The sequence below is a fragment of the Ochotona princeps genome, chromosome 23 (genome assembly GCF_030435755.1).
Source record: "Ochotona princeps isolate mOchPri1 chromosome 23, mOchPri1.hap1, whole genome shotgun sequence".
Lineage (NCBI taxonomy): Eukaryota > Metazoa > Chordata > Mammalia > Lagomorpha > Ochotonidae > Ochotona > Ochotona princeps.
Window position 1 is genome coordinate 32,426,212 of NC_080854.1, and position 21,340 is coordinate 32,447,551.

General features: G+C 46.7%; 1 protein-coding gene across 2 annotated transcripts in view; it reads right to left on the reverse strand.

Moving 5' to 3' along the window:
- TRIO (trio Rho guanine nucleotide exchange factor) overlaps positions 1-21,340 on the reverse strand; it is a 288,966-nt gene that overhangs the window by 16,759 nt on the left and 250,867 nt on the right. For both annotated transcript variants that reach the window (XM_058680114.1, XM_058680113.1), the window contains exons 35-47: positions 18,858-19,150; positions 17,391-17,561; positions 14,782-14,877; positions 12,881-13,029; positions 11,149-11,215; positions 9,485-9,588; positions 7,265-7,334; positions 5,828-5,917; positions 5,213-5,305; positions 4,487-4,537; positions 4,193-4,270; positions 3,138-3,329; positions 796-973 (exon numbers count right to left, since the gene is read on the reverse strand). In XM_058680114.1, coding sequence (XP_058536097.1) covers positions 796-973; positions 3,138-3,329; positions 4,193-4,270; positions 4,487-4,537; positions 5,213-5,305; positions 5,828-5,917; positions 7,265-7,334; positions 9,485-9,588; positions 11,149-11,215; positions 12,881-13,029; positions 14,782-14,877; positions 17,391-17,561; positions 18,858-19,150 — 1,632 coding nt within the window. The remainder of the gene's footprint in view (positions 1-795; positions 974-3,137; positions 3,330-4,192; positions 4,271-4,486; positions 4,538-5,212; positions 5,306-5,827; positions 5,918-7,264; positions 7,335-9,484; positions 9,589-11,148; positions 11,216-12,880; positions 13,030-14,781; positions 14,878-17,390; positions 17,562-18,857; positions 19,151-21,340) is intronic.

Below are 21,340 nucleotides of genomic sequence, written 5' to 3' on the forward strand. Positions count from 1 at the left end.
GCTACCTAGCTGCACTTGTTCATGGCCACAGGATCCAATGCTACCTGCAAGTGGAAGCCGCCATCAGACAGCAGTTGGACAAAACCTGGAGAACACAGCTATGTCAAAAACGCCCTGCCTTAGATCTGCTGCCGAGTGCTGCAATTTTGACTCTTGAGTGTCACAGGCATGGAGGTTTTTAGTGATGGAGAACATTACAACAGCTAGCTGAACTGGGACACACACGAAGTATGGGCATGAAGGAGAATAAAAGATCCAGTTCTCTGTTGAATTCTCAAAGCTCTTCATTTGTCAGTGGATTAAAACCAGAGTAGAAGGTGGCTGGCATGGTGATTACAAAGCAATGTAAGGGGAGTGAAATTCCTCACATCATGGGAGCAGGAAGGACAAAGCCATCTCCTGGTTTGGGTGAGGGTGGGCATGTGGGCATTCAGTGCACTAGAGAACATCTCCGGTATCTTTGGGAAGTGCCACCTGCCTGATGTTCTTCCCCAACATCCTTCTGGCTAAGCAGCATCCTACTGCATATTCCGTGTATGCTGAGTGTCAGATGGCTGATCATGACCAAATGTAGGACGCGGGGCAAATGTATTCATTCACTTTGAACCTCAGGTTTCCTGGTGCAAAAGGGAACCATGAGCGCTTGCCACACAGGGTAGCTTGAGTATGACATGAAACAATATGCACATTTCAAAAGAGGATCCAACTTCTGTCATTAAAATCAATATGTAAAGAGAGGGAAGGGGGAAGGATACACTAGGGAAAGAAAATGTTTAGTAACAGAATTCCCATTACCATTTAAAAAATTGCGCTGGTTTTCTAAAATTTGGTTGATTTCATGGATCCATGTTTGCCGGACACTTGGACTGGACGAATGCAAAATGAAGGTCTCCACCACGTCACCCGCCCTTGATGTCAGAGCAAATTTACAGGGATCATTTTCCACATTTTCCTCCAGGCAAAGGCAACTCACCTTAAAGAAATTAAAGCATTATTCACAAGAGCTAACAGGTGGAAGCAGCCCAAGTGCGCCCACTGACTGACAAATGGATACGAAGAGTGCAATCTAAAGGGACAATGGGACACTATCCAGCCTTAAACCCAGCAAATTCTGATGCTACAACATGGAAGAACCTTGAAACACTGGGCTGAGTAGAATGGGCCGGTCACAGAGACAGATGCTGTCAGACCACAAGCCCAGAAAGGGGACTGGGTGCTGCTGGCAGGTGTGGGAGGGGCTTCGTGCTCCCTGGGCTCTTGTTCCTGTTCTGCAGGATGAAGAGTGTAGAGAAGGGTACACTACTGGCTGCACAGCAATGTGAATGCATTCAGAACCACTCAACAGTTGACAGAAATACTGTGACGAAGAAAGCTGTTGACTGTATTGTTCCACAGCAAGAGAGTTATCCCTACAAACCAAGCGTACAAAGTTCATCCTCAGTCAAAATGCAGGCGACTGGAGAAGGCATGGCCCAGCCATGGGGACGTGGACTGAGATGCCCTCACTGTCCATCCAGGTGCCTGGCTTGAGTCCTGGCTCTGTCTGCATGCCAGTTTCCAGTGATGCACACTGAGAAACTGCAGGTGCCTTGCTCCCACATGGGAGATGTGCAGTGAAGTCCAGTGCTCACTGCCAGCTACTGGGGGCATCAAACCAGGGATGTGTTTGATGTCTGTGTTTCTCATTCTGCTTTTTAAAATAAATAATACATCTTTTAAAAACCTGATACAATTGCTTTGGTTGATTGGCCATTTTGATTGTCCCAGAAATCATTATCAGGGAGCTGTTGAATTTTCTTTTCAATTCAGGGACTCAGGGACTATCACTTTAATAACTTGAACAGTTAACTAGAAACGTAGGCCTGGGTTTACCTACTTCTGGCACACTTTCATGAAGACTCCAATATGTATTTCTAACTCATTTTCCCCAGGAAAATATGACACTGTTTAAAAAAGCTCAAATATCAATAAGACATGTTCTAAAAGTATGTGTGTAGTATCATGAGTAAAATTTGTAAACTGATTTACAGAAGAGGAGCATTTCTGTGGTGATGGAGAGGTTTTCCGTTAGAAGACCTGTGGCAAGAATGAGAGGGAGCTCCGAGGCTGGCTGAGTGAGCAGGGGTGTGTGCTGGGTTGGGCTCATATGGCTGGGTGGGGCTGCACAGACAGGGGTCTGCAGTCTCGACGAAAGTGCAGGCAGCTGCTCTCTTAGCTGTCAGGCTTGGAGCCTCCCTGGGTCCCAGGGCAGAGGAGATTCCCTGCTTGGTGACTGTGCCTCAGACACATGCACCTGAGCCCAGGCACACGGCAGCTGCAGGGGGGATCCGGCAGAAGCTGGAGCAGGGAGCCAGGTGGAAGAGGATGCCACGTCACGTCCTACCAGAATGCTGTGAGGCCTGTATGTTAAGTATGCTAGGAGCATCCTAAGGCTCCCCACCCCTGGAGTGACCTTGATGTCTGAGGGCAGAGGGCACTAACAAAGAGAAGCACATCTAGCTTTGCCTTTGGTGTGCACAGCTGCAGAGGGGCAGGGAATGTGGATGGGTGCAGCTCCAAGGACCAGCTGTTGGGGCCTCAGGCCTTCTCTGCTTTTCTGATTCACCTTGGGTTTGTGCAGTTTTCTTTGTGTATCTCTTTGTCTTTTCTCCCATAAAAGGTGCCAGTCTGGCTCATTTCGTCTGTTTCGAGTGCTCAGTATCTCCTTGCTGCATGGACAAAAGCAAGACTCGAGGTAGCTATTTTCTTTCATCATGGAGTGATACTCCAGATCTGTGCTTCTGAAATTTTGCTTTTATGTCAGAATGTACCTCTATGGTGCACAAACCGTAAAGATGGGACCTTCTGATCATGATAAAAGAAATGGCTGCTGTCACACTGAGGCATGAGCAGGACATCAGCCACTGGAGCATACAGGTAGCAGAAAAGAAGGCTGGGATAAAATTAAAGGATCTAGCATATTCTAGAAGGTTCCTTAAAGATTTAATATACCATGCATCACAGCATGTCATCATTGAGAAGGAAACAGTTTGTTGGTGTGACAGAAACACGCAGAGACTGGCACATGAAAGTGTGTGTGTGTGCACGCACACGTACACACACACACACACACACACACACACACACACAGAGCTTACTTTGATGCTGTTCTTGAACAGGAATCCTGGCATGGAGAAGCCCTTTTTCTTGTCAAGTGGTTCACTAAATATGACGATCTGCTCGAAGAGGAAGACCCGCCTCTCCTTGCAGCGAGGCAGAAGTCCCGTGTCCTGGTCTGTTACCAGGAATGTGTCCTGCAAGAGCAGCTTCCCCTGGGCCACAATTTTACCCTAAAAAATGCAGAGCAAAGGAAGGGGAGAAGAAAACATTGCATTCTTAGTTATTTGAAGTTCTTTCCTGCAAGTTACCTTGCACAAGATAACATATTTCTCTTCCATTAATTTACAGTCGAATTTTCTCCTTCCTGAAATGATTTCTTGAGCTGACCGAACTAACATCTCAACAAGATCTTGCAAACCTTTGTGTTAACTGCTGGCCTCACCAGAATGACAGTGGAACACAGAACTCCTAAAGGAGTCAGACCCGGGCCAGCAGCACCTGCAGGATCGAAGGTGCCTGCGTAGTAACCTGGGTTAGAGGGGCCTTCCCTGCTTCAATGCATGCTCAAGTCAGAACCACAGGACTAGGACTTTCAATATGAATTCTCTAGCAAAACAACTAGTAAGATAAAAATATGTCTTTCATGTCTCACCCAACGGTCAAGTTGAGGAGGAAGAAAAAAGTCTCTGTTTCTGAATTCATTTTCAAGAAATCTAACAGGCCACAAATACACAATTCAAGCAGTCTGGGAAAATCTGCAGGGCCACGAGCAGCACGGTGACCATGAAGCCCGGCTCGCTGGGATGACACATGGGCAGGGGCCTGCAGGCTCCCCCGTCTCCATAACTGCCACAGCTCTGAAAAAAAACTCGGCTCTCATGGCACTAGAGGGTCCAGGGCACCAACTGGCTGCTCGTCTCTGGCAGGAGGCACTGGGCTTTGAGCAGAGGAAGATCCCCAAGCCAGTGCACTGAAAAGAGGTTGAAGTGAAGAGAAAAATAACAGAAAGCCAAGCAGAAAGGATCAGCCTTCTACAGGTGGACAGAAATAACTCTGAGACAAAGGGAAGGCGAAGGAAAAACAGCAGCATTACGTCAAATCCTTGCAATCGCCCCACGTTCATCATGTCGTTGCATCGCTTGGGTACTATGCACATGACTTCCACGGCTCTCTGTGGGCAGGAGAAAGCAGAGGGAAAGTTCAAGTCCTGCTGGGGCAACCTGGCATGCCAATCCTCAGCTGCACCTCCAAGGTCAGCTCCTCCCCGCCCCACCGCAGTGTGCAGAGGGCACAGCAAGAGCCCACTGCTCATCCCACCCAGGGCCAGACGCCTGTGCTGGGAGAGCCTGCGGGGAGACGACTGGACAGTGCCGGTGATTCCAAGTACCTCTAGCTCTGAAGTATCCAGGCTGGCTTTTTTAGAGTACTTGAGGAAGTCCTGTGAGGGAAATGGAGAGAGCAAGGGATCAGGGTGAGGAAGACAATGGCAGGCCCGGGGTGCAGGGTTTACTGTTTGCTCATCGAGTTCTCCCAGTGACACAGCAAAAGTGTCCCACGTGGCTGGCTGGCTGCTGGTCAGCAAAGCCACGCCCAGTCTATCTAATGGTTCTGACTGCCTTGTTCCTCCTCAGACCCAGGCCCTATGTTCCACATGTGAAGGATGCTCAATCCTGCAGGCCCTTGGAGCGTGCCAAAGTTTGCGACTTTGCTTTAGATGTGTGAGAGCTCAGTCATTGGTCAGGATCCACTGCTGAGCCAACAGAGAAACAGAGAGGGCTAAAAATGTAATTCCATCCAAGGATCCAAGAATACATATTATATAAAATAGTTAAGGTCAACGGAGCTGAAAAATTCATTTGCGTCCCATGGTCTGTGCAAGGGAAATAAGTACATTTTCACTGACATTTTGATACAGAACTTGGTGTAAATGAGAAATTCAGAAAACTGCATCTCACTGAATTTTTAAATAATTACTTGCCTTGAAAGATAGAAAAGCAGAAGACACAGGTTGGCTGTGTATGTTTCGCGGACACCAGTCCCCTGCCCTGCTCTCGAGCCCAATTCCCTTGAATAAACCAATGCCAACAAGCCTCCATAGCCCTGCTTCCCTCACCTTCAGCAGCAGCTGATATTTCATGATTCTTTGCACTGGTTTGATCAACAGATCTGTGAGTTGCAACCTGTGGCCAAGGCGCTGCTTTAAGTCCTAGAGTTTTAAAGGAGAGGCAAGAGGGTTCAAGGTTGCCGTTAGTGCAGCTCTCATAGCTGGTCAGAAACGCTAACTACCAGAGTGTAAGTAAAAGTAATAAGAAAGAAGTCACTCAGTACCCAAGGGAACCTGACAATTTCTGTTTCCAAGTAATACACATTCACCTTTTGGGACTGTTAATGAAAGTAGATTTCATTCGTTTCCAAAGGTCTTCTGTCACTTACAACAAACATGGTATTTTTAAAAATTATTTTGAAGGTGAAAGTTCAAATCGTGAATTATTCTGACAGAAGTTTTTTATTTTTAAGGACTCTAGTCTTCTGGATGGCAAGAGGTGAACCCACAAACCAAAGTCACACCCATTTCTCTCATTTTCAAGCAAATACAGGCCCAGAACTCTGCCATGTAGGCTAATTTGCTTAAGATGGTCGAGATCCTTGGAAAACCAATGACACTTTAATTGTTGTAAATCAGCTGTAATAGATTCACAAATACTTTTGGTTTTCCTTGGGGTCTTACCTCAAAAAATGTATCAATGTATTCCGAAACAATGTGCTCAGACTTTGGCTTATTTTGACAATAAACTATATACATGTGCAACCTTCTCTCCTGAAATGGAAAAAGGCAAAAATATTGAAGCTCAATTAGAACAGCATGTACACATCTGGGCACGTTTGGAAAGGCAATGATCGTGGGTATACACTCCATGTCCTTCTGCCTTGTGATTTGAAAATCAATCTACTATCTCTTCCTCCTTCACTATACAGTATTCAATTCTAGCAAATACCTGAGGGCATAAAACATTCTCATGATATTAAATACAGAACTACTGCCACCTTCCAAATCCCATTGGTAGCATCGTAAATCTGGTGAACTCCTACTGAAAAAGCAGCAGAGGGCAAACTGGACCAGGAACCTCCTTTGCATCCAGCAGTTCTGAATGGGGTGTGCCAACTCCCGGGGCTCCTTAGCCTGCAGCAGGACCAGCAGTTCCAGCTTCTCTCCGCATAACACTAAGCACCATGTGCCTTTCTCAGGTGCTGGCCTGCGTGCTGGGGCGCAAACCAAGGCTGGGGCGAAAGCCCGACCCCAGCTCAACATTACCACAACTCTGCAGTCAAGCAATGCCAGTTTCACTTAAGAAGATGCCTAGAGCAGTAAAGAAACTATTCATTTGACTAGAACCTAACAATAGGCTTACTGTTGTATTTGCAGCAAGACAGAATTCTTACAACCTTCTGGCTTATAGAACAACGGTGTTAAAAAAAAAAACAACACTTGCACAATTGTGAGCTGACTCAACTGATTTCTGAAAAGAGTGACAAGCACTGTATGTACACTTGGATAACTAGTTTACATTTTTCTGGAGTCTGACAGAAATCTGTCATTTCGAGATAAACAACTAGCAGCATATGTTAATAATGAAAATTCCAGCTTTCAAGTAAAAACCAGAATTTTGGAAACATGAACAAGGATATTTGAGAAAGTTCATGTAATATGGAAATAAAGGATATCATCTATTAAGGCAGGCATTAAAGAGATATACAAAAATTCAAAAACTCCTGGCAATAATTTTTAAAAAGTAATTTAAAAAAAATCACAAAATTTTAATGACAGTATACTTGCTTTAGATATGAACATGTTTGGCTTCAGTGTTAAGCCCACAGCTGTCCAGGTGCATCCTCACCAAACACCTGTGTGCCCACAGATACCCCAGTTTTCTGCTTCAGGCTGGGCTCCAGTGCCCTCTGAGAAGCCTGAGCTATTGCCAGCCAAGGAGCCAGCTGGGCAGGGCCTGGTGACTGGGAGAGATCCTCATACAGATGAGTAAAGTTCCAAAAGTTAACTTTATTCTTAACAGATGCACACTCTGAGAGAATGATCCTGGAATTTGACAATCTAATGATTAAATATGGCAGTATCAGAATAGAATGCTAATAAAGCTGTTGTGCTTACGTGTTTAACAAAAAGGGATCCTAGTTTTTCCGGATCTTCAAGGCACTTCTCTAACTCTCCTAAAAAAAAGCTGAAAGGATTGGGAGAAGAGATCAGAGCGATTGTCAATTTATTTTCTAATTTTAGATATGGGTACACATTTTCAAAATAATCTATTTTTAAAAGAGTTATTGGTACACACTTAACAAATATAATGGGCACAGAAACAATTCTGCTTGGATATAAAGTAAAAAAGATGCTCAATTACAAATACAAGGGAGAACTCCCAATGAAACTTATAAACATGCCTCAATATTACAAAATTAGGTTTTCTACCTTTGCCGTTATTTCTGTCATGATACACTTAGATGTCAGAAAGTGAAACTCCTAACTGGTACTAGGGACTACACTACTGTGACAATATGGATGAAAACGGCAAGGGGAGAAAGTGGGGAGGGTGGGGGGGAGGAGGGATGAACCCATATATCCACAGGAAAAAATACTAAAAATACAAGGGAGAAAGAGCATTCTTTGGCAGCTTTCCATCAAACACCTTCATCTCATTTTCTGAAGGACACAGCCCTGTCCTCCCTAGCTGAGCACTGAGAGGAAAGGCAATGTTTCAAAGCAACTGGCTGGTCTTCACTTTTGAAAACTTAGTCTTCACACTTGCGAGATTCATAGTCATTATATGGCACGCGTAAGTTCGCCAACAGAAATAAAACATTGAAAATGCTGTCTGTGTCAGCTTTATGAAGGTTTGTTAAATATTAACATGAACTTTTCAGTTGTCAATCATTCCATTAGAATTAAAATTAGGTACCATGAAACAAACACAGCTGTTTAGCTGTGGGACACCTGCCCTTCATTTCTTCAGGGTTCTAGTTGTCTTTAAGGTGTTTGTTGTGATCACCACTTGCATCTGTTTCTATTTTATTAGCCTGCAGATCAACACAGTAGTGAAGGTAGCAGGTAAGGTTTTGCTACCACCACCTCTGCCCCACTGCAACAGACAGACCCCACAATTCTCTGCTCCTCCCAGGAACAGGGTGTCACTTCCCCCTTTCCTGCTGCAGCCTTAAAAACCTGGATGTGGGAGCAGGAAATTATGTGCTTGGTAATGTCATGAAAAATCGTTTCACTGTGGCCTTGCACAAATTGGAGTGCAGCTTCTAAAGGTAACAGGGGAATTAGAGGGGCTCCATGAGGCTCCATAACCACACTCAAAGGTTTTATGTTCTGCTAAGCAAGGTAAGTACAGAAATCAGAACACATGACTGGAGACACGCTTGTATCTGCAGAGGGGCCTTTGGTTCAGAGAGCACCTTCACCCCTGCACCTGCAGAAAGGAACAGGCCTGGGTGGAAAGTCATTCTCACACAGGGCTGAACAGTAAGGACCTCATCTAAGCGTCAGGAGTGCCCTAGGACAGCGCACTCCAGGGAGGGGAGGCAGCTGCAAGCACACAGACAGGCCGGCAAGGCCTGGCTAGGTAACCGTGAACACAACAGTGTACCTGGAAGGCTACACTGTAGTTACTGGCAGCTGGCCTTCATCAGTTCAAGATAACGATTTATGAAATTGTAAGCAAGTGACCCAAAGGGTCAGGTGTGTGGTGCCAGGTGCCTGGCAGGTTGAAGCAGGCTGCTGCAACCTCGGACTGCAAGTGGATCTCCTCCTGGTTGTTGGGACAGATACGGGATGGATTCAATTTGATTATCATGGGCAATCTTGGCTATTTTTCCCATGAAAACTGAGGTGAACAAATGAAAGCTTTCCAATCACATAACTGTAACCTGTATAAACTAGAAGAGGCAGCTTTAATTAGCAACACTTACTGAGGCTTACTCTATGCAGATGCTGTTCCAAGTGCTTGTAAGTAATAACTTACACTCACAAACACCCATGAGGTAACAGCATGATCAAGGTAATGTGGGAGACGAGCGACACCCAGAGGGGAAGCTGAGGACAGGAGTCCGCCCCGACTCCAGACAGCAGGCCTGGCAATTAATCTATTGAACCTAGCTTCTTGTCATGGATCAACATGAAAAAGGTAAGAGCTTTCGCCACACTGTGAAACGCCATGATGCGAGCTGCCCAAGCATCCTGTAGGAACCCTCCTAGAGACTGCACAGGTCATAGAGTGAAATGAACCCACATTCTCTTTCACCCCTGGCCCGAGGTGACTGAGCGCGTGCTGAGGCTTCGTACACTGCCAAGCATGACGTGGGTCTTACGTACTCTCTGTGCCAGTCATAGATCTGGTGGATGTTGCCAAACACGATCTTGTCTTTCCCTTTCATGTCATCAGGAACACCATCTTCTTTCATAAGTGCCATATAGCCCTGCAGTTGAACAGTGAAATGCAAGTTTATTTCATGGAATAGGTTTGAATTAAAGAGAAGCTTAGTGACTAATCATTACAAAGGACAAAAGAGAAACAAAATGGTCTTGTAATCAACTTTTATTTAAAAATAAACAGAAAATCTGCTAAGAAAAATGTCCTTTACTGGTATTTGAAATATACCACTAATTCATTGCTGCAATTTTCTTTCCCTAAACTGTTTCACATTCATAGATCAAAATTCTTGTGAGCCAATGAAACAGTTTACATAAACAGTTTCATAAGACAAATAATCTTTGAGCTAGTAAATATTAAATATTTGGTCTGAAATGGACTTCCTCTGTCTTAGGATGTATCTATCTCATATAAACAGATTTTTCCTTTTTTCCTTGTATTATTTATATAATCATGAGGCTTCAATGTTCGTTTGATAAATTAACTTCTAAGAACTGTTGTTTAAATGTTGCTAAAGTGTGGTTTAAAACTTGAACTAAATTCTACTGCAAAACAGTCTCTTAGGCATTTAACTTATTTGTGTCGAACCTGTTATGCCACATAATTTACAGTAATAGTTGTTACTTTTAATGGGATACATACTCCAAAACTATTGCTCTGTTCATACTTGCATTTTAGTAAAGGTGAAAAATTAAATAACGTATATCAGGAGATAAGTCTTTGACCACTTGCCTTTACTAACATATCCTGAACTTAACTGCAGAGACCAGCCTGGAACTGGCTCCTGATCCAGCACAGTGAACCTGCTATAGCTACACCACACATGACAACCCCCAGTCAGTGAGCTCAGTGCTGTGGCCCATCTGGGCAAAGCCATCAGCAAATGAGCTGCTGTAGCCATGCCTCACAAAGGGACTCAGGATAGGGCTCACGATCTGCAGCTGGGTTCATGCACTCCTGCAAGCATCAATGCTTTCACTTCCGAGGCAGACCCCACAATTGTAAAATGATTAAAGGCAAAGTTCTCATCTAATAAATATTATGGTTAGGTATAATTAAAAACTCACTGTAAGAAGAAAAGATTGTCAAGATGCACTATGCAAAAAAATATTTACAACTAAATACAGATTATTAAGATTCATGACTATAAATGGCTAAATTTTATGTTTCACAAATATTCTTGGCTTCCTTTAAGAATTTTTACTTATCTTCACCGTTTCATTTGAAAGGCAGAGACAGAGAAGCAGTTGCAGCTGCGGGCTCACTGCCTAAACACCCACAGCAGCCAAGGCTGGGCCAGGCAGCAGCTAGCAGTCTGGAATTCAAAAGGAATCTCACGTGGATGGCAGCTGAGGCACTTAAAAGTTATCAACCTGCTGCTCCCATGTGTCAAGCTGGCTTGCGAGCTCAGGCGGTGTGACATATTCAGTAGGGGTTGAGGGTGCCCTGAGTGATGCCTGTGCTGCTGGGCTCGACACTGACCCCTCAGGAGGGTTTGTTCTCTTTTAAAACTTTAGGAACATATCAGAGTTAAACTGTCTAATCTGACACCTGTTTGGGACAATTCTTGGGGTGACATGAGGTTAGCAGATCTAATGATACATACCTCCACCACGTAGCCAAGGTCCCGCACATAGTCACGCTCTGTCTCCACTAATTCTTGCAAAACGTAGCTGGAAAGAGAAAAAATAGCGTTTATCATAAAACTTTTAAAAATAAATGTATTATTTTATGCTTATCTTTTGCCAAGACATTTTATACAGTAAAATGGTTCCTGGTGTCTCAAATTACAAGTTCAAATGAGTGACTGCAGAGGGCAGAAGATCCTAGAATGCATGGGTGCAGTCAGGGTGGACCCACGTTCTGATGACCTACACGAACAGGAAAGGAAAGGTTTGATTTAACTGTGCTGTAATAAAACGTTATTTAAAGTACAACTGGGAATTCAAGAAAAAATTTAATTCAAATGCTCAAAATCTTAGGTCTGAATGTTTTACTTGGGACTGTTTTATGTCTGTGAAGTTCAGTAATTTTTTTTCAATGATTTATGCTTTTTATTGGAAAGGCATATTTACAGAGAGAAGAACTTAAGAGATCTTCTGTCCACTGGTTCACTTTCCACGTGGCCACGATGGCCAGAACTTAGCTGATCCGAAGTAGGAGCCTGGAGCTTCCTTCAGGTCTCCCAAGTGGGTGCAGGGTCCCAAGGCTTTGGGTTGTCCTCTGCTTTCCCAGGCCATAAGCAGGCAGTTAGATGGGAAGTGGAGCAGCCAGGATATGAACTGGTGCCCCTATGGGATCTCAGCAGATGCAAGGTGAGGATTACATTTACTAACTTTTTAAGGCCACTCAGACTCCATAAGATAACCACTGGATTGTACAGAAAATAATCCCAGCTGGCCTGAAACATTTCATTCATTTAGTCATTCACTCACCTACCCATCCATTCATCCAACAAATCTACCAATCAACATCAACCTTGCACCTCTGCAATGCTGTCATTGCAACAAAACATCAAGTTAAACCTGCTCTCCACTTCCACGTAGCTCACAATTTCCTCTGTGCTCCCTGAGGGCAAGTTTAAATTTAGAGTATTTTTCATGATTTTATTTTTTTTCCTCAGGAATTCAACACTACCACTACAGGTATATTTGAAAAATATTCAACTTTTTGGTACTGATTCTAATTTTATGTTATGTACTTTTTCTTTAACAAATACGTACACAATCGGAAGTAAAGGCATCTCCCATCACCAGTGACAGCAGACATTCTTGTTTGATATCACTCTTACTTATAAAGTCTAATATGGAAAACTGGTGTGTGGCACACTGGGTAAGGCTGTCACCTGTGATGCATTTCATGTCCGAGCTGCTCCACTTCTAATCCAGCTCCCTGCTAATGAGTCAGGCAGCAGAGGGATGGACCGAGTCCTTGGGCCCAGCCTCCATGTGGGAGACCCAGGGGAAGCACTTGGTCTTGGCCCGGCCCTAGCCATTGAGGCCATCTGGTAAATTAACCAGCAGGTGAAGATTGTCCCTGTCCCTCCTGCCGCCTCCCCTCTAACTTTGCCTTCCAAACAAAAAGAAAATATCTTTTTAAAAAAGTGTAATATACAAATCAGACAATGGCAGCTGCAGTTCTGACGTCTGTGCCCCTGTGGGGTCTGAGTGGGGTGCTTGCTCCCCATCACTCTCCGCTCCCCCACACACAACTTCTTCATGAGAGACCCCAAAGCTCTCCTCATAGCATACTGCTGAGATGAATCTGTAGACATTTAGAAGATAACAGACAGGAGGAAGAGGACAAATGTCAGACAGCATAAAAGACGTTGGCCTTACTGCCTTCTCTTTAAAGAGCTGGATTTCCGTTCCTCCATCTCATCAATGGGCGAGGAGGAGGAGAGAAGGGAGTTGTCCGAAGGGTTGAATGAAGGGCTGCTGCTGTCCCCCTGGTCGACAAGGAGTGAGCTGGGGCGGTCCTCCAGTGCCTGGAAAACACAAGATGGTCAACATGGCTCACTGTCTGGAACACACACATGCACACACACTTGTTAAATTATAAAATCAGCATGGTTGTCAAACAGATATCTAATGACTACACAGATTCTGCTATTAATAACAAAATTGAATTAGATGACTGGGATAGCAAGGAGGAAAAGTCAGAATGATAAGGAAGTAAAGCAGAGTACATTAGTACTTTCTTTTCCCTATTATCAGAGAATCAGAACTGAAACAGGTTATGTTAGAGCACCCATTTCTGAAGGTACCACATGCTTCAATTCTTGCATTTGGGTTGATTCTGGCCAAATACAGCAAGGGCATTTCAGAAGTGTGCGGATCAGGCCAGTGTGGTCCCTGGACAGAGTGCGCCTGCCCTGGCTGGTGGGCACTGGAACAGCACCAGCAATCTATATAGCTGGTTCCTACATCAAGGCATACAGATCACCCAGCTGAAATTAGTCCGCCTCTTGCAATTTTCCTCTCCAGCCCTCATATTGGAAACAGTAACAATGCTGGCCTGTTTCTCCAAAATTCCCCCTCTCCAGGGCTGGGCTCTGCAGGTGAGTGTCTCCTGGCTGCATGCCCTCTCCCACCTCACACACGGTTCTGTGGACGTTCAGTTCATCCGTGAGTGGGACACTGATGCCTTCTCGGACTGCTGTGACAGTGACGATGGGACAGATGACTCTCTCCTGGCATGTATTAACTGTGTTTCTCTGACACTCTCTCTCTTTGCTCCTGCTCCCCTTCACAGTGATAGACTGTGACTTCAGCAGAGTTCTGGGGACACCAAGTTTGTACATGGGGTCTCGTTAACAAACTCCACAGGGCTGTAAAACCAACTGCTGTTCTCATCTAGGAGAGACAGGGCAGTTGGTTGAGGACCAGAGTTTGTTCCAAAAACTGCATTCTTTTAAATAAACAGTTATTGACCTTTACTGGAAGTGAACGTTCTGCCATAAATAACATAGTGCGCTGTGTACTGCTCAGAGCAGGTGGCTGTTTGACAGGGGGCTCCGGTCGGGGGAGTGAGGGGAGGAGCTGGGCAGCCTCCCATCTGGACAGCTGAGGCTCCCTTGACTGAATTCTGTTCACTTGAACAGCGAGAAACAGAAAAGAAAGAGAAACGCTCCAGATGCTCCCCGTGGGCAGAGGAAAGAGCAGGGTGGTAAAATTATGACCTGCACAGATGTACCAGGGGTCCTGCCTTCTACCCCAGGAAGCAACAGCAAGCACCTCAAGGTGCCCTGGCTGCTCTTCTGTGCTCAGCAGTGACATGTCCTGCCTAAGGCATGCACAAATGCCCTGACAAGGATGTAGCCCTTGCAGTAACTTCATTCACTCTCTCCAGGCTGTCTATGTACATGATGTACAAATGTGTGTGTGACGGCCAGGACACTGCCTCTGGACGCCTGCACCAGGACCCAGCAGACTGTGGAGGCAGAACCTGCAGGTGCCTAGCTCTCTGGCTTTGGTTACACTCTGTGGGTATATCTTTTTCAGTCTCCTCCATTTCTTTCTAGGATAGTTCCATATAGAGACTCCGTTTCTTCTGAGATTAGTGTTAAGAAGCATGGTTCCCTCTTGGTCAGAAGTGAGGGTGGCTCCGGGCGCCATGCCACACCCCCCGCCACACTCTGCAGGGCAGAGCAGCGCTCGAGCAGGCGAGCACCCCCGACAAGGAGCAGCCCTGAGCAGCCGCTGGGCCCCGGGCCCCGGGCCCTGAGGGGCAGCCTCACCATCTTGCTTTTCACGAGCTCCTCGATGGCGCTGACGAGCTCGGCCGCACTGGGGGTTTCCGAGCTGGTGGGACGCACCAACAGCCGTGACGAGGCCTGCAGAGGAAGCGAAGAAGGAGGCGAGGGGAGGCCTCCTGTCAGGAAGCGGACACTCCGTAAAGTTCTCTGCAAGCTCCTTCTCTTTTTAAAAGTAATTCCAGACAGAAAGACCACAAGTTTGTCTTTGTTTGCATTTATTTAGAGTCATTCTTTTAAATTTACAATATTCTGACATGAAACATTAAATAAACGCTGTCTGCAAATGTGGAAAGCAGACAGTGTCTGTTTACAGTCCACAGTCAAGTACCATCACCACGTTTCTCAGAAAGGTGATGGGGCGGGGCATCCTAACTACCTTTCCCAACTTCTTGCTAGGCTCTAGGTCAAAGAGAAAAAAAAAAAAAAAAAACAAACAAAAGAAAAAAAACAAAACAAAAAACCACAATCTGATCAATGGAAGAATGAGAGGTTGGAGGGCTCCTGAGAGTCCTTAAATAATCAGGAAACAAAACAGGCTACTAGGAATGGTTTTACTGTGTTTATGGGATTAAGAAAAGGAAGGAATGAGAAAGGAAGGGAGCCAAGGTCCCGTGACCAGACAGGGAGGGGAGGGGGACAAGCTCACCATTTTCTGTGCCATCCACTTCCCCAATGATTAGTGCAGAGTACGGAAGAGCTGAGGCCTCACAAGCTATCAGATGCCAATTATGGCTAGACTCAAGGGAGGGCAGGAGGGGGTCGACAGCAAGGAAACCTGGGGAGCAGCTACTGAGTTCCTTCAGTAATTAGCAAACCATGTTTGCAGATTACTTGCACCATTAATTAACTGGGAACTAGAAGGGAGTGTAATATGAACCTTGTGTCATATTAGGGACAGCAGACATGCATGCGACACATGGCTCTCTGTCCTTGCAATGCATTTCTCACAGTAGACAGGTACAGATTCATACACTCACAACGAGGCTTTTACAGATGTGGGCCAAAGTGCACACTTTGCAAAACAAATGTTCCTCTAATGAAATTTGGAATATGGGATGAAGGAAGCAAAGAAAAAAAAAAGTCAAATGGAAAGGTATGGAAACTGAGCCAAAACAGACACAGAGCACAAATCAACATAATGCTGCAGTGGAGTTCACAGAAAGAGAAAACAGAATAAAACAAAAAATTAGTCACAAGGTAATATACTGTCTGGGAACATTACTACAGATTTTTGTAAATGAAGAACCACCGTTGATAATACCCAAGGAGATAACATTGATAACCACTAAACAATGCCAGCAGTTGAAAGAACACAGTGCAATTCACTCTTTCAATGGGAGGAGCCAATCAGCAAGGCCCAGCCCTGACTGTGATGGCAAATACCCAGAGTGGAGAAAATCCTGTTTTCTGCTCTTAAAACTAGCACAGCTCAGAGTGTGATCAAATAGCCCAGAGATGAGAAAACTGCAGAGCCCTGTGCCCTGGCATGCCCCTGTCTGTGGGGGACAAGGGCTCTGCTCTCTCCCCATCATGGCATAGCATGGTGCTGGTCTGTCACACACAGCATGAGCTGCCGGGATGCAGACTGCTGGGCTTGGCAGGTCACGGCCACTGCTCTGAGATCTGAGTGCCCTTGTTGTGGACTGTGTGTCACACAGGGGCATGGCAGAGACAGCGGTGGCAGGGTGTGCTGGGATGGAAGTAGGCTGCCAGTCCCCAGTCATCGGGTCACAGAACACAGCAAACTAACCTATCAAGTTACTGTGTCTGAAGTGACATGGTAGCCAGGCAAGGAAATGAGAAAGACTGCAGGGAACAAATGTTGAAACACATCTATTTTATCTGGAACACTTACTACCAAAAGCCATCACCAATAATGGTTTCATAGCATGATTTTCAACACCTGACAATTCTGAGCGGGCACAGTAGGGCCAGAATGCTGGAAAGGATTGTAAATTTCATTCATCAGGTTTCCATTCTGATACTCTACTTTGAGATCTTACAATCGGAATGTACAAAGCAATTTTAGATTATCTCAAGGAGAAAAAAAAATGATTTCCTTGGCTGGAAGCACTGTCTACAGCCAGGGAGGAGGCTCACCGACTCCCAGAGACCCTTCAGCTTTGCTAACGATGGCTGCTCTCTTGGGTCCCCCAAGCTAATATTCGGCTTGCTGGACGAGGTAAGTGCACCAGGATCAGGACTTGGTTTAAAATGAACCCTGTGTGCAAGATCACCTCATCCCACACGGAGAATGCAAGAGCGCCTACTACTGATGCATGCAGGCAAACTTTCGGGGTTTCTCTGGGTGGTCTCTGAGGGAACTGAATCTCTATATTGGTAAGCCATAAAGTTATACTAAAAGCAGCCATTCCTGAAGCATTTATCGCTAACTGCATGCTGAGAGGCTGCACACAGGGCCTAATGGTCATTCCCAATGGATGCGTCATTCCTACTTTTGGATATGACAGCTGCTGGTGCTGGGAAAGCACCTGTCTGCCCCACGGAGTCCCCCATGTCCTGTGATAGGGCTGGAGGGAGCAGTTCCTGAAAGGGTGCCTGCCCTGCCAGGTGTCCCAGGCCCCCCTTACCTTGTCGTCCTGGGAGTCTGGCTGGAGGAGGCTGTGCTGCTGAATGGCCATGGGCGGGGGCAGGGGCACGGCATCGGCGCCCTCCTCCCCTTCTTCTTCACCACAGCTCTGCATGCCCGATGAGGAGGACTTCGAGAGCGTTCCACTGCTAAGGCCTTCGTTCCGGCCCCTCTGAAATCAAATCAATATTTGCTCGCTGCATTCCAGGCCAGGGCTGGAAGAGCACAGTGCAGGCGGGCGCTGGGATGGCAGGAACCAGGACAAGGTCTCTTCGACCCTGATGAGAACCCCCATTCCCAGTCTGCTCTCTGGATGGGAGACAGTCATGAGCGTGTCCTTGGAAGCTCCGCAAGATCTCCCACACAGCTCCAAGCACAACACCACCACCACTAACAAAACACTGAAAAACTGCGCCCCTCATGTGGATTTGATATCTTTGGCCAAGTTTGTTTCAGATGTGGCATTTTGGTAGAGTAAAGCTCTCTGAAAAAATGTGGGGCATAAGCAAAAAGGCCAAACTGAGCCGTACTGGATGAACTTCAAGGAAGCGTCCCATTCGCTCGTCTCCATCCTAACCTTTAGGGGATCAACTACTTCGATTCCACGGAGAGGACATGGGTTACAAAACAGATGCCTAAGGGTCTATGGGCCTCCACACTCCAAGGAAAATGGAGAAACACACTGAGCGGCACTAAGCTGCTCCTGCCTGTCCTTGTGTTGCAGCTCGTGGGGGATCTGGGTGTGTGGGGTGGGTCCAGGTGCCAGCTCTGTGCGGAGGCCATCTGGACAATCACCAAAGCCTTCTGCTTCTGGTGGGGAAATATAAAGTCCTCCTGGAGAGAAGGAAGTGGAAACCATTCCTGGCGGACCAACAGCCCTGTGTCTCCAGTGACGTGGCAATAATCCGGTGTTCACTATTTATTGTCTGGTCAGCAAGGCAGACAAATCTGATATTTTCTACCCAGGACAAGCTTAGGTGTAATCTTGGGTTAAAAAAATCGCAGGTGCAAACCCGTTCTAAGTCCTGCCATGTTTGTGATGGAGCTGCTCCGTGTGAAATCCAGCGTTGAGCTTGATCTCAACCACTCCCACCTTTCACACCAACACAGGGCCTGGGGCCTTGCCACCAGGTAGGGTGGACAGAGAGGGTTGCAGCCCTAGAACACCCACTTCCTGCTCAGCACAGAAGCCCCGTGAGATGCCAAGTGGGCAGCAGGGGCAGCTGTCCCCACTCAGCCACGTCGTGTGCTACGGTGTGCTAGGTGGAGCCGTGAAGTGTATCTGCCGCTGCTGTGTTCAGGCAAATACACAGAAACAAAGATGCCCAATTAGCCTGTCTGTAAAGGAGCAATTAGGCCTGCAACTTGGAAGAAAACTCAGAAAACACCACATTGGGAGCGTCCTAGCCTTCGGCCTCTCCAGTTCGAATGGCGACCCGTACGTGGGGGTCCCACGCCACTGGCCTACCTCTTCCACGGTCTCGTCCTGCGGCGTGGCGGCGCTGTCGTCCGAGTCCTTCTGCGAGCCGGCGTCGGCGCTCTTGCGAACCTCTCGGCTCTTCTTGTGTTTGTGCGCCAGCTTCTTGACGTGCCCGTCGGCCTTGCCGCTGCTGAGCCGCCGCACCGGGCTGGTGAGCCACTTGCGCAGGGTATTGCCCGGCCGCTTGGGCCCGGGAGAGCTCTGGGCCCCGATCATGTGAGGCTGGAGGGATGCCACGGAGGCAGGGGGACTGGCATCGTTACTGGACACGGACAACGAGTCTGCAGGCAAGAGAGAGTGAGCTTTTACTGAATGAGGTGTGGTCGTTCCTGGGACTGAAGGTAGTGCCACGCGTCCCTTGGGATAGTCCCCTGGGGCTGGACTACAGGAAGCTTTGCCAGTTAGGTTTACAAGATGAGCTGGTCCTTCCTGATCTCCACCTCACGGATCACCAATTGCAAAGGCCAGGAGCATCATAGACAGCTACAGGAAGTGTCACCACTTCACAGTATCACATCACAGGGGAACAGACTGTGAAATTATCTGCACTCATTTTCTTAGTCGATGAGACAAAGAAAATTTTAAAGAAAAGCAATTTTTAGCTACAAAACTGGACATAATTATCATAAATTAATCTTGTCTGAAAAATGTGTTCATTGTACTCATAACCAGTAAACAGAACACTAATTATAGTTATAAAAACAGCATAGATGTTCTGTCCTGGCCAGACTTTGTCACATAAGATGCCCAGCTGGAGACCGTGTGGAAGAGGGCGCAGTGGGGGCAGCTGCTGTGAGCTAGGCCAGCAGCTGGACCACACAGGTACATGGTAGCACTGCCTGAAGCCCCCACGAAGCCGCCTGCTAAGTAGAGGTAGACACAGCAATGATGAACACAAACACCACTATATTCTACACTTCTCATTGGGTCTCGAAAGTTAAATGCAGCCAACACTGGGCTGATGACTTCCCAGGAGGAAAAAACAATTAGGCACATTGGCAACAGTAGATCCTGAGGGACTCATGGAGATCTGAGGGCGCTGCTTTATAACCTGAAAACCAGAGGCTGCACACTGGAGCCCCTGCCAGCACGCAGACGGGGACTCCAGGATTGTGGCAGCTACTAACGTGCTTTATTTGCCATGAGGAAGGTCATGGTCAGCCACTGCGCCTGTTACTCTCTTACATCCTTTGAAGTCTTAAGGATATACGAAAGCGAACTGTTGAAAACATTGTTTCACAGACACCGATATTAATTGGCAAGTTCCATCTGTGGTGCCAGAGGCTGTGCTGCAGCCAGAGAGCAGAGGAGCCACATCCAGGGCCTTGATTCCACGTCTGGTGACCAGCAGGCTCCCACTCAGTGCCCCAGATGCCAGGACTAGACAGCGGTACCCATTTAATTGCTAATCTACTTCTTCCTTGGCCCGAGAAGCAGCCTGATACAGGGTATAATTTTCGTAAATAGATGATATGCTTTGTGAAGGATCAGTTATTCTTAGAAAGTTTACATTTGTCTTCTCAGAACCAGACTTTGGTGCAAAACAAGCCAGTATCTGTTGAAGAGTGATACCCGCACTGTGCCTTGCCCACCATGGATGCAAGTATGCTACATGTGTACACAGAGGCAAATGCATGCACACTTTCTCAAGCCCATTTTACCTTTGCCTTGAAATGAGTTACTAAAACACCTCTGCATCAATCTCATTTTCCAAAGCAACAGTCTGGAAGAGGCAGGACAGAATGACGACAACAAGCAGACCCCATCCTAGCGACCTTTCTGGGTGCTTAGTTGAGGGCAAGCAAAAGGGACACAGGTGCTAGCCACCAAGGAAGGACAATGGGAATGTGGGATGGGGTGTGGATCATCACAGGCAGATGGGAATCCGTCCAGCTAGGATTTTATTTTTAGCATCAACTATCAGCAGGATGTTGTGCTGCTGCAGCAGGTGGCAGATCTCAGAGTCGTCTACTGGGCTGGGACACGGCGCCAAGTGCTGCACTTGCACTGGATGGAGATAAACAACCGTTCATGTCTTCGACCATGAGACCTACCACAGAGTGAGTTCTGCATCACACAGTTCTAAGATGCTACAGGCAAGGTACAAACCCTGCTGGGGTTGAGAAGAGGGGGACTCAAGGATGAGAATTGCAAAAGGCTTCCTGGAAGAGGCCCAGGTGCTGCCTGAGTGAATCCCACACAAGATCAGGAGCAGGTGAGCTCCACCAGGCAGGAGGTCCTCTGCCCTGTTCTCTGACATGCACACAGTGCCCAGCACACAGTAGGTGTCTGCTAAGAGTTGAACTGCACTGTAGTTGCTCTACTTCTGCTCCAGCTCCCTGTTAATACATCTAGGAAAGCTATGGGGGATGGCCCAGGTCCTCGGACCCCTGTACCCATGTGGGCAATCAGGAAGAAACCTCTGATTCCTGGCTTCCAACTGGGTCAGCTCTATTTAAGGAGCTAGTGGA